General features: G+C 37.6%; 1 protein-coding gene across 1 annotated transcript in view; it reads right to left on the bottom strand.

The window, feature by feature from the left end:
• The window catches only part of luzp2 (leucine zipper protein 2), a 192,341-nt gene that overhangs the window by 62,428 nt on the left and 116,144 nt on the right, over window positions 1-13,769 (bottom strand). The window contains exons 2-4 of the mRNA XM_034221347.1: window positions 12,923-13,040; window positions 9,369-9,439; window positions 5,353-5,434 (exon numbers count right to left, since the gene is read on the bottom strand). Coding sequence (XP_034077238.1) covers window positions 5,353-5,434; window positions 9,369-9,439; window positions 12,923-13,040 — 271 coding nt within the window. The remainder of the gene's footprint in view (window positions 1-5,352; window positions 5,435-9,368; window positions 9,440-12,922; window positions 13,041-13,769) is intronic.

The following is a 13,769-nucleotide window of genomic DNA, read 5'->3' as shown; positions in this document are numbered from 1 at the left end:
GAGTGATATCTTTGTTTATGCCTTTCATCCTGAGCTCAGCATGTCTTGCTAGTGCAGGCCTGTGGCTTGTGTTTTTACAGTTAGACGGAGGTTCAAACACTAACTGCAGATGGCAAACTGCTGCCATGGGCTACCGCATGTAAAAATAATAAGGTGTGTGGGATAGATAGGCCAAGGTCTTGTCTTTCTTTCTTTTCTCTTTTGGAAAGACCTTTTTTTGTGTTGCATGTCCTTGAGAGAGGTCATCAAGATAGTGTGGAGGACAAAAAGGAAAAGCTTCATGAGGCTGGTGGCCTCATAACAGGTGTGTACCCTAGGCCCTAGGGAACTGTAAACTAAGCCTCACCAGTTGACTCATATCCCAAAGCAGGGTGAGATAACATCAAAGTTTACGTTTGAGCCTTTCAGTCACCGCCACAGCCCTCAGGAACAGCTCGAAAAACAAATACTGGTGCAGCATTTAGGGATCGAAAGAGAGATACAACAAAACAGCATTACAGCATACTAGGTAAGTCGGATGAATTAAGAAGCTATTGTTTGTATTAGTTATTACATTTGTTCAGCAATCAAAATAAGTTAATTCTACTGTATCTCATGTGAAATGTACATAGATTTTGTTTTCACTGATTCTCAAGTCAATGTATTTAAAACCATTTGAATATTGATTCGTAATTTGTGTGTGTCAGATGACATATTCTATTGGATAAATGTTTTTTAATTAAAGACTATAAACTGAGAAATTGGAGAGTAGCGACAATAAATATTTATGCACAGAACAAAAACTCCCTGACGCAAAACACTGTCTAAAAAAGAGATTGGCTTGATATATCTATCTGCACATAAACATTTAACAGAACATAAATGTCAAACTCAAATCATAAAACCGAGCAACTGGGATTTGTCACCGTTTTAGAAATTGGCAACAATGTCCCTTGAAATGTTAGAGTTATATTAATGATGTGCTTTGATTGTTTATTGTTGTTGTCAATGAAATATCACGACAGTGCATAAGAAGCCGGGACTATTACATTTCATCTTTTCATTAGCATATACTGGACATCCCAGAAAAACTCCAGCGCTACTCTATAGCTTTCTTTGCAGAACAACAGGCTTCAGGGTGATTTGTTGATAAGGAGTTGTGTTGCAGAATAAGAAGAGGTCTATCTGAATACTATGGAGACACATATGTTGCGCAATAAAGTAAGATAGAGCATACAGTATGCATAGACACAACTCAAACCAAACATCTATAGACTAGCTGAGTACAATGTATGTTAAATAGGTTTGTGTTTACAACGGCAACATATGTCAACAAATAATGTAGTGAGAACTTCATGCTATAGGTACTACCATGACTACACAACAGTTCATTGTTTGGAGTAAACCCATAGACTGTATATCAAATGGAAAAAGTCGCACAGAAAATCTCTATCACTAGTTGCTTTGTTCAGTATAATTCAGATTCCAAGAGTTTGTCACTACAGTATCTTGTTTTTGTTTTTTTACAAGCAGTGACACAAGAGGGTGGGGCTAAGAACCACTGAAACACATTTGTTTAGGCAACTCAAATTTGTACAATTAATTTTCATAAACTAAAAAACACAATCTCATAAAGTTGATGTTCAAAGACAAAAACAAGAACAACACTGGGGAAGTAACCTGTCAATCACAAAGTAGCATACACTGCTGTATGGTCTATTTTACTCTCTATGGGACTAACATTTGCAAAATAAACATTATGCTGTTAGAAGGATATTTGAAACCATAAATTAAGACCTTACATTGATGTTTACAACAAATAAAATGAGGAGTATGGTCATTTTCTCATAGACCTCTACACACTTGCACTGCTTTATGCAACAAGAGAAGTCGACCCCTGCTGGCCTGAGGAAAAAATGAAGGTTTAAGGCGGTTCTAAATGCTTTTTAAAGAACCGGAAACTGTAGGCAAACAACTTTCATTTTGATGATTTGCTACATTTGTCAGAGAGATAAAAAAAAGAAAAAAAGAAAAGGTTTATTTTAATTATTTGCACTTGTGTCTGCTTTCACTATAGAAAATAATACTGCGGCTCGGATAGTAAATCAAATAAGTCATAACATATTTGTAATGACATTGTTATATATTGTTAGCAATATGATTATCTTGCTACACAGCATTTGAAAAGGCCCTAAAATATAATTAGTATAATGACTGTAAACAAAAGCAAACATGCTTTTATGGACAAATGTAGGCTGTGGCTAAGTGGTTAAGTGAGCTGTTCTTCAGATCATGGAAGCAATGGTTCAATCCCAACTGCAGTCAGCATGCCCCTGTGTCCCTGGGCAAGACACTTCACCCCAAATTGCTTCTGTAGGGATTGGCCACACCATTTAATGTATATAAGTTGCTTTAGGTAAAATCGTTCAACAAGTGACATTTAATGTAATGTAAACATAAACTTAATACACAACATAAATAAATATATACATATATTGACCTATTCAATGTGCAATAATTCATATAATCACTTCAAGATATTATTAATTTGTTTAAAAAAATATATGATCATTGTTTTGATATAGCTGGTAACTCAATCCAGTTGTTTCAGTGTCCCTAGTACGGACAACAAAGGACTATAGCAGTCATTTTTTATATCATTGGTAACCATTATGTAAAAGTGCTCTTAAGTAGCAGCAGACCATGTACTGTAAGTTCAACAATTATCACTTATTAATTAATTAATTCTGTCAAGGCAGCATTTTTTGATGATTCTTAGCATTTTCTTTGTAGTATTGCCACAGTCATGACAAATGCTTGTCGAGAATATTTCTTTGGTAATTTAATTAGTTTCAGTCATGCATATTAATAACTCTAAAGACCTATGGGTCAAATCCTTAACCTGTTAAGCCCCGAGCCTGTTTTTAAGGTCTCAGGCTCGAAAATGACATTCCCAGAACAAATGACCATATCTTCCCTTCTAAATGGGTTAAATTAATAATCTTTTTTCTCAAAGCAAGGTTACACCTGTGAGTTGGATGTAGAAGTGTCAGAATCAATATAGATATTTTTATTTTAAAGTAAATTCAGATTGAACACAGTAAAAATGTTTTACTTATAGTGAAAACCACCCTTGAATGATGGGATGGTAGACTAAAAGCTTTAGGAATCCAAACTACAACATATAATAAGTACCCTGTATCAAGATTGATGCAAAACAAGTGAAATTTTACCTTTTTAGAGAGATTTAGCAAAACAACCCACTTCTGGGGTCATTTGGGTGGATTTGACCTATCTCTGGCCCCCCTTTCTCGATTTTGCTGATTGACATCTCTTTCTAACCGTCAGAGCCAATGGAATCGAGGGGAACTCCCACATACTCCTTATTTGTTAATGTGTGTGTGTGAGACTGCCGCATAGCCAAAACCGGAAGCTGCGATAACTCTGGTGACTACCATTAGCAGCTATAACTTTTACTCTCCAATTTTTACATAAAAATGGAATTGTGGATTATAAAAAAAAATAAAATAGAAACATTATCAACCTATGGATTAACCTATTCAGCCGCGTTTCTTCTCGTTTTAATGCCATTGAACACGTCTTTTGATCAGATTGACAGCTACGGTGAGATGATCTCCCGTAAAAGCTACGTAAAGGTACGTGTTGTGATGTCTGTGTTTGCTTCCGCTATCGCGAGTTCGGATCACTCAGTGATGATACTATACCTAAATAATCTGTGGAACATCAGCTTTCATCGGATATCTTGTATGTGCAGCTACGATAAGTAATAAGGGTATCTTTTATCTTGTGCCAAAGTGCGTTAGCATTTTTTGCTCAGGGGTCATTTAGATGCTTCTTATGAGACTTGTGTTTTGTTTTGGTAAAAATTGTTTGTATCGTCAGTTAGCTGAGATTATTCCCGTTAATCTGGTATAACACATTAATAGGTTCTTAAATATAAAGATGCCCTGAGACAGTGTCGTGAAAAAAAGCATGTCTACTGTAGTTCTGAGGGGGCGTTCGATTCCAGTTTTGGATAGTCTGGCGTGGTTTTGTTCCATTTCAAACAGCTGTTTGACGCTAGGCGTAACCTTGGCGCACTGCCACTCCAACATCCAATCCCAGAGCTTGAAGATTAATCATGGGGACTGTAGTCCTAAACGATAGCTGGGGATTATGGGTAGTGTAGTGTCTTCGGCCATCCTAAACTCCTAGAGGCCTACGTCTGTTTCCGGTTATTTTATTTTTAAATTCAGTTCCTGACGGACGCCAAAAAAGCCCGAGATTATGGAATTAAACCAATAAATAAAAACAAGGATAATTGTGTGTTTTTGGTGAGTAAATAACAGTGTGTTATTTAGAAATAATAACAAATTAGAAGGAAAAAAAGATTTAAACAATACAGATTTCAGTATCCTGAGCCTCTGAGCCCCATTTATTTTCCTCACAGACGGCAACAAAAGTCAGAAATTATACGATTTAAAATAAAAGCAATAATTGTGGCTTGATATTGAGTAAGAACATGTTTTTATGAACCACACAGCTTCCGGTCTTCCACGACCCAACCGGAGAAAAAGACGTGCTGTAGGCACGAAACACATTACCAGTAGAAATACATTGCTTTTAAAATCGTGCTGTGCAACACGAAAAAAAGGGGGAAATCGTGTTGGTGAACATGAATCAATAGATTACAAATCGTGTTGGTGAACACGACATGCCATGAGACTGGGTTGTGCATAAACACAACCACTATTTTATTAATCATTACATTTCAAATGAATGGATCTGAAATGATAAAGTTAATAGCTAAATTAGTCATCAGGTTAAACTGACAAAACATTAATCTGTTACCACTGGAAACAAGTGTTAATGTTCACCTTTATATGATTCCTTCAATATTAAACTCAATATATTGACGTCAGAGAATACTGCTCCAATTTCAATACATCACCTTGGGCTTTGGGTTCTTCACCATTTTACTGAAATGATAAAGACCTTGTGATTAATTTAAATTATTTGGCAGATAGTGTTTAAGACCTGTGTGGAATATAAAGCAAGGTGTCAGTGTATTGTGCAGCAGAGATAGATAGGTACAGTGGATGGATACTGTAGACAGTGGGATTGATTGATGGATAGATAAGAACATGTTCTTAGGTTATAATGCCTTTGTCTGTTCTTATCAAATATTTCTGCGTATAGGGTAGGAGGACACAAAGATGTCTCTTTCAATTTCTGAGAGTTTCAACTAATGATGTATCAAGGAGGCGAGAGAGTTGGCTGGGTAATGAGTGTGGATAACGGGGGGCTGTGTGACAGGTGACAGCGCTGGTTAGGGGAGACTGGATGTTGACGGTCAGGTCAGCTCTCTCTTACCGTGGCCTGCTGCTTCTCCGCTCTCTCATTGGCCTCATCCAGCTGCTTCTGCAGGGCTGTCTGGAGGGACTTCATCTCCTCTCTGTCAAGTGGGAGGGAAGAGAGAAACACCCTGTTAGCAGACCCTGCTCACACCATCAGCGGCTTCGACCACACAAAAACTTTTCTTTTAAATACCACTGGGGAGAGTCCTTTTGCACAGACACTCAGTAAGGTAATTTCACATCACAGTAGTAAAGCAAAAAACAGAAGGTGCATTTTTGACATGGTGCAATGAAAAGTTGGAAAATTGCTGACAGGTTTTCCGTCTGCATAGACCCATATAAATAAACGTATACATTATAGCAGTTTGTGAAGAAAATATAAATACTGTAAATTCAAGTGTCAACAATCATAAAGCACTCAATTCAATATGACTTTTATCTTTTAAATATAACAATTGTGGCTATACCTTTTCCCAGTAGGAAAACTGATGCAGTAATGCAAACAGTGGCACCTTATTTACAGTGTAATTAGGTAATGAAGATTATGTGTACCGGTAGCTAAACTGACTGCCAAGAGTGCTAACATTTCCTTTTTTTTTATTTGCTAAATTCCATTTAGTTTATTTTAATTGATTGTCTTTGGGCAATTTGCATTTGTTTTGCAATATTCTTCAGATAGTTTAACATTTATTTATTATCCTTTAAAGCTCCCCTGTTTTGATTTAACGGTTCAGCTGCAGATTTTTTTTTTAATGTTGAATTTTTTTTTTCTCAAGATAAAGTACAGTTTAACGACCAAGAAGGCAAATATCAATAATGGCAAAGGTTACAGACTTAAGGTCAATAATGCGTTAAAGAATATATATAAAGAAAACATAAGGCGCGTTCACACCGCAGTACTTTTCCCACTTTAGTTCCGATATAGTTCCGAAAAGTCGCGTTCACACCAAAAAGAGCCGGAACTAAAATTAGTTAATCAGAACCTTTTTACCCCCTTTTCAGTCCCTGCTAGAGAGCAGGTACTTTCGTGGGAGAAAAAGGTTTCTATGTCTGATTGGCTGGGCGGATTGCAAACCACGCCCCGTAAAACTCCAAAAAAGTTTTGTGAAACCGCCATTTTATTATTCTTGCATTAGCATTATTACCATTAGCATTAGCCCAGCGCACAAACGCAGAGAGACTAACTTATGGCAACACAAAATAAAACATGGGAGCGGTGGAGATGAGGAGGTGTCGGCGTTCTGGCGATTTACTCGGAAGGCTTCAGTAGAAGCTGCTGGGAGTCCCTGCAGCTTCTACTGAAGCCAGTCCCCAACTCCGGGGACTTCCGGCCGGGGACTTCGGGTGGCAGTATACGCCGTGAAGTTGTTTGCGGCCTGCCAGTAAACCCAAAGCAGAAGAAGAAGAAGTGACGTCAGCGGCTTCATTTGCCTAATCCTTCCCCAGGAACTTATTCCGGTGTGAACGCGATCTGTACTTAGTTCATGAGAACTAAAGAGTTCTGATTAACCTTTGTGGGAAAAGTACTGCGGTGTGAATGCGCCTATAGTGCTTCACACTGATTTAATGCATGCTGTTTGAAGGCTGGTGCTGCATTCTTTATGTACTTAACATAAATTTTAATTCTTGGTATGTCAGTATCGTTTGATGCTCATATGCACAGATAACAGCAAAGCACACTAAATTATCAATCAAGTGGGCAAGGGTTGTGGGTCAGTAGTTTCAAAAACGCTTGTAGAAATCACACCACGAGGAAGCCTATAGTTATTTTAGAGGTAGCATTTGATTTACTGTTTCCATGCATGGCTGTACGTTCAAAAGTCCATGATGCGTTTGTAGTCTGCTTCTGATGTCAAGCGGCCAATGTTTGTATGGAAAGGGTGGCATTGCATTGCAGCTATATACACTCTAGGATTTCACATGCCAATGGACTTGTCTCTTGGCATAAGTTCAGCTGAGCAACAATTTTCTTTACAGCGACCAGCCAACCACCACTGCCACGGAATTTCATTTATTCTCTCATCTCCTGCATCCAAGGCTTGGACAAATTCAGATCAAAACTGCCCAAACTCACAAAAAAGGGCACAGTAAATGAGACTCTAATTGTTACGATTATTGTGTTATGTCACGTTTTGTATGTCTTGTTTTGGGTGTTTTGCTGTTCTCCCTGTCGTGTTTTCCTCTGTGTATATTGTCTGGTCCTTCTCCCTGTGTTTTTCCTCTTGTCATTAGTTTCCCTGGTGTGTCTAGTTATCTGATTGTGTTCACCTGTGGCCCTTGTGTTTCTCCTCCCCTGCCTGGCTGTTTCTCGTCTTGTGATTACCCCTCCCTGTATTTAGTCTGTTCTCTTCCTGTGTTGGTTCGTCTTGTGATTTGGCTTGTCCTCGGTGAGTGTTGTGTTCTGTCTTTGTTAGTATAGCCTTGAAATAAAGGAATTTTCACGTTAATCTGCATTTGGGTCCTACCTGCTTCACACATCGTAACACTAATATACCTTGAAAGCAGAGTAGTGAGCATAGAACACAATACTTAAAATAAGCAGCAGGTTAAATCACAGCGGAATTCCTTGTTACTATTTTTAAACCTTAAAATATTATTTGTTGCCGTCTGCATCTAGTCCTTTTGTAAATATGTGTTGCTGCATTACAGTTTGTGGTAAACATATTTTCAGAAACCAAAACCAATCAAATAGCTGTTAAGGGTTGTCAAAAATAAACGACTTGCAATGAATCACCTGTCTACATGCACCGTGATTGAGTCAGCTAGTAATCACACTTGGCAGATATTGAACTCCAAAGTTGGATTAATAACATTTTAAAGACAAATTGCAGCTCTCAACTGCTAGCTAAGCAGCATCGAGCTAAGCAGCATCGAGCCAAGCTGCGGCTTTATGGTTTTTAGCTTCATGACATGTGAGTGCTGCCTGCCGTACACTGGTGCTAGGCTATTGATTGGCTATCAGGATACTGCACACAGAAGGTTGGACTTCAATCAGGCTGACATTTCAGAGAGCATGAAGGCCACAAATGACTCGTAATCATTAAAAGTCTCATTACACACAGCATTAATCAGACAATCCTAACTGGTGAAGCACTTTAGGTAAATGCTTTTCCAGCTTGCCCGCACAAAGATAAAGCAATACATCACAGACATTTGATGTGCTTTTTCAAAAAAAGCAGACCGGCAAATTATTTTCGAATATACAAGAAGGATTTATGATTAGATTATGCATTCTCCACCTGCTCCTTTATATAGTGCCATGTTAAAGCAAACAGCAACACCTTAAAATAACCAACATCAATAATAGTAACTCAGACATTATTTAATGCTTCTCTCTGCACAAGTATGTGATCCAATATGAACTCTTTATTTTCCACCCATGGTGAATCAGTCATTTCAACTTGGCAGACGTCGCCAAATACTGCAACTCCCATGAGCTAAGGTCCCAGACCAGAGGTAGAATTCTAGCAATAAGGACTTTAAAAATGTTTTTCCTCAGCAATTGGATGTTGGTTGATGAAATACACCTTGGGAGATGCAGTAAGTGCCTATCAAAAATATTTTAAGAATCCCTGGCTTCTACCTTTCTTTTTTTATTAACAAACTAGTACATTTCTAACACATTTGTTCATCTTTTGTACTGATGAGTTAACCAGGAGAGTTTCATGCCAACCAAAGCTATAGAAGTGCATCTCTCATGTAAAATACTCATGTTACGTTGATGGCAAAAATAACTGGAATTATGACTTTCCGATCCAGGGGTGCTCAAAGTATTTGTTACTTGATTTGAAGAGTTTTCACGAGCTTAAATAAGTAATAACTATAGTAAGATACTTACATAAAACTGTATTTAAAGCAATGATTTGTCATTTTCCCAACAGCTATGGCAGTGCCCATCTTTAATATTGTGCTGGAATCTTATCAATCACAACTGCTTCAGGTTATTATAAATGCATAACCTACATTTTGATGACAGGCGTGAGCAGCCTGTTACTGTTGATAACTCATGTCATCCATGATGCTTCACTTTACCTCTGTTTGTGGCTGAGCTCCAGAATCCTCTGCACATCCTTTTTGGCCACTGAGTCATCCTTTTTCAGCGACTGAAAGAGCACAGAAGAAGACATTATTTCAAAGTACCCCATAAGGCCAGAGACAGCAAATACTCTTTATAAACATTCCTTGAATCTTGCAATACATGTTTCAAAAATATAACAGTTTTTAAGGTTACAAATAACCTCAAGCAACAGGGAAAAGCATCAGTGTTAATTATGCGACTCCTAAATGTAGAATACTGAAACGAAATGTCAAAAGCACCAGACTCTTAAGGTAATTGAGGTGAATATTATTGAATGATGAACCAGATGTAAAATGGTGTTGATGCAAAACACCCCTTATTGGAAAAACAAAACAAAGAAACAAACCCGAAATAGCCTATATTAATGTTGGGATGAAAGACTTCCTAGAATCCTAACGAAGGCACAGATTAGGGTTTTTAGGTGTCTAAGCATCTGCCTGATGGCTAATTATGGATTAGTCAGGTCTCTGATTGCTCAGCAAGCCCTCCAAGATATTTCTTACTTGTTATGAGCCAAACAGACATTTCCAGGCTCCTAAGGGAGTGTGGACGCTTCTCTTTAAATGTGCTTGAAGGGAATATCTATGCAATTAACACAACATTTCCATAAACCCCGATTCCTCCTGTCACAGAGGAGATGTTTCTTCTCCGCAGCAGCCCCTGAATTCATGTTCATTTATGTATGAGAGCTGGTCTAAAAACGGGACCGAAAACAACTCTTGACAATAGAGAATGTATATTCACTTCAGATAATTGAAGTTGTGCAGTTCGAATAATAAAAAAGCATAAACATGTATGTTATTTGCAAAATAACATCCCTTTCTCTCTCTTGTCATGGAGCCAAGATCTAAATGACCACTTTTCTACTCCCCCCAACATTATTGTCCACAACAAAAGAAAGATAAAAGCCCAGGCTTCTTATTTTAACAAGCATTGTTTTGTCATTTACTGTCACAAAAAGAGCTTTACTGTTTGGATGAAAATAATCTCCAGCACACAGTCTCAATTGAAGTTGTAGTTGAACATAATTTATCCCTAAGGCCTAAAATGAATACAATATATTTATAAAGACAAGAGGAGATTAAAAAAAACAAATTATTTTGTGTGGTTTTATTCTCCTCTCTGCCTCAATTAATTTCGTCCATAAAGAAACCAATATAATTTCTCATTAAAAATAGGCCCAGTTTAACACATTGTAAAATGCTTCTGCAGGTCTCCCTTGAAAAAGAGATAGTTGATCTCAATGGGATTTTCACCTGATTAAATAAAGGCTACAAACAAACAAGTTACATAGTAAGTGAATATGGCTATAAATTACAGTTCCTACATGTTTATGTTAAAACTAAATGGATCACATAAGTCTCTGTTCTTCACATACATCAGTGTTCTATTATTAGTGTTTCATTGTGAAAAATACAGTTTACAAGGTTCTTCTTCAAGAGATGACTCAAAAGCTACACAATAAAATATTTTTAACTATCAAACTGCCTTTCTTTTTTTTTACTTATGTGCAAATGTCCCATGTTAGGATAATCTAAATTGTCACTAGAGCCCACAGTATGTGGAAGGATACAAATATAGATAATAATGTCTAATCTTGTACTAACTGCTTCGCAGTATTTGCCAAGAATAAATTCCCCATCACACAAAGCTTTATTATAAAGGGTTTCTGACCACCACCTATGGGCGACTCGTTAAAAACAATAAACACTTGCTCCATCAGGTCTATCCGTATCTACTAACGGCTTCACCCTGTTGACTTGATTCCCCTTTAAAAGCTGATGATTTATTTTTATGTAGATGATGTTTTCCCCCTGAAGCTTTGTTCCAGAGCACACTATTCCAAATCTAACCCAACCTCTGTCCTGCCCAGTGTGCTGGCTTGGGGCTCGGGGCCAAGATGGATGCCAACCTGGCTAGCCTTGAGTGAATAGACATCAAAGCCTGCCCCGCGGATAATGATAGTCTATCTACATGAGCTTTTCCCAGACACATTGGACATCTCTCGCATACACACATAAATGTTGGACAAATTGTGTACATCAGGTTCTTGATTTTCAGACAATTCTATTAGCCTATAACAATTATCTGAAAGTGGAAACATAGACATCCTGCGAAGAGGAAACTATTACTCACACTGTAGCTGTGAGAGCGCTGTGCAGAAACGCAGGGCATCTGGCATCAAAGCTCTTGATGTCCAAGAGGGGGGCATGTTTTGCATCATTGTTTCATACACTAATGGGACTAAAAGATAATAAATGATTCAAATGTGTAAATGTATAATTGAGTTTCTCTCATTTCTTGTCATTGCCAGGAGCCATAATGAAGTTGACCTAAACTGACTGCTGGGAAGTGTGTGCAGTATGTGGCACTGTGATAATTATGTTATGCGAAATGCTCACATCATTATAATCTCACCAATAAAATGTGGTATTACTCGATGAAAAGTCCAGGACCAGAATTTGGGGGAACCAAGGGATATCTCCTTTTGCAATAAGGATAATAATCCTCATTACCATCCATCTAAAAGCTGTGTTATTAACCCATTTATATTCCTACATTATGGAAAATAAGCCTTTCTGTAGGAGCTGGGGTAAACATTTTTGCATATTTTCAAAATGTAAAAAGGCGTTTGTGGGCATAACAACTGTTTTTTAGATTATGGTGCATTCATTTGTATTCTTTTATAAATCCATCAGAAAAGGTTGATTACAATCTAGGGGACAGGGATTTGTTTACATTCTGGTTTTAAAAAGACATTACATTTTTTAGATTCATTGGAAAATGAACAGGTTATGGTGAACCAATTTAAGGGTTTGTAAACAAGCGGACAGTAAAAACAATTTATTTGTTATCTTATAGACGTAACATTTAAATTGAGTGGACTAATATGATGTTCAAAAAAGTTGTTTGGGTAACTGTGATGGATGTTTGTTTGCCTGACATTTTATCTATTTTTGGTGATGTTCCCAGAAGCAATTACTCTGGTGTGAATTGTTATCATAACTGATATAATCGAGGGATGGAGCTTTGAAAGTAAATCCCACGTTGTAATTAACTGTAGTTCTCCTTTAAGCAAAGTATTGATCCAAACAGTTAAAGGCTTTAAAATTGGATTGGGAAGTGTTTACATTTTTCTGAATTGATGGTGCTGTCAATCTTTTCAGTTTTATCCTTCCATCTCATAAGCCGTGTTGCCGCTGAAAACGTTCACTTGCTAATTGATCGGATTGTCCATCTTGCATTGCATTTTCAGTAACTGCATTTCCAGTAATACATGGCGTACATAACAATGGGTGGGCTCGCCAAATTGAAAAACATTTGCACATTAATTTGTAATAACTGCGAGTTGCTATATAACAGATTGATTGAAACAGAAGTGAGAACAGTCATGGGTTTCCTTATATGGCTGAAAATACAGGATGGAAAATAAGCTCCGGCCGAATGACGGCCGACAAAGCCGGCTAAAACGGTTGTATCTTTGAAAAATAAACACTACATTCACAACCTGAAGGTTGCCTTTTATGCTGTCCAACTCCTTTGATGTCTTGGAGAGCTGATGCAGGATGTTGCTCCGTTCACTGAAGACTTCTTTTAGCTTCTTTTCCAGCCCATCGTAGCTTTGTCTGTTGAGAGAATGAGATATTTAGATTTCAATATAACATTTCTTACACTGGCTACGATAATTCACTCTTTATTGGCACCCTTGGGAGGAAGAGGTGTGTTTAAACTGGAATGAAAGCACAATCTTTAAGGCTAAAGGCTCTAGCTATAGGGGAGATAACTAATATCTACTCAGCACAGTCTTTGGAAGAATAGAAGAGAAGGAATAACTTATATTCCTTTCAATCAACCAATTTATTGAAGGCTCGTTTTACTGAGATATTTCTTGTGACCTGAGGTATGATCCTGCTTCTCCAATTTAAATATCCGCATATTCCAATTATTAAAGAGAACTTCTACAGGGCACATTTATCAAATCCTGTTTGTCTCTTGGCACTGCAGAGAAGTTATTTTCATGTATAACTGAACTCTGAAAATATGGAAGATCAGGGCACCAAAAGAGGAGTTTAAGGGGCCTGTCGGTAAAGGGAAAACAGACTCAAAGGAAAAAGGTCACTTGGCTAAAAGACCCAACCAATTTGGCCTATGTTGGATCCATTGTTGACAACTGAATTTTCCCTTTGAACCCTTTTATTGATCCATATGAACATACCACATAATATCTCTTACTTCTGTACACAAATCAGAACACAGACAAATATATTGTTTACAACCTTGTTTTCTGAATCAAGGGCAGCAACAACTGATATGAGAGGTGTATACAATCAAGTATATCTGAATGCGATCCCCTA

Source organism: Gymnodraco acuticeps, unplaced genomic scaffold, assembly GCF_902827175.1.
Source record: "Gymnodraco acuticeps unplaced genomic scaffold, fGymAcu1.1, whole genome shotgun sequence".
Lineage (NCBI taxonomy): Eukaryota > Metazoa > Chordata > Actinopteri > Perciformes > Bathydraconidae > Gymnodraco > Gymnodraco acuticeps.
This window is presented reverse-complemented; position numbering and strand designations above follow the sequence as displayed.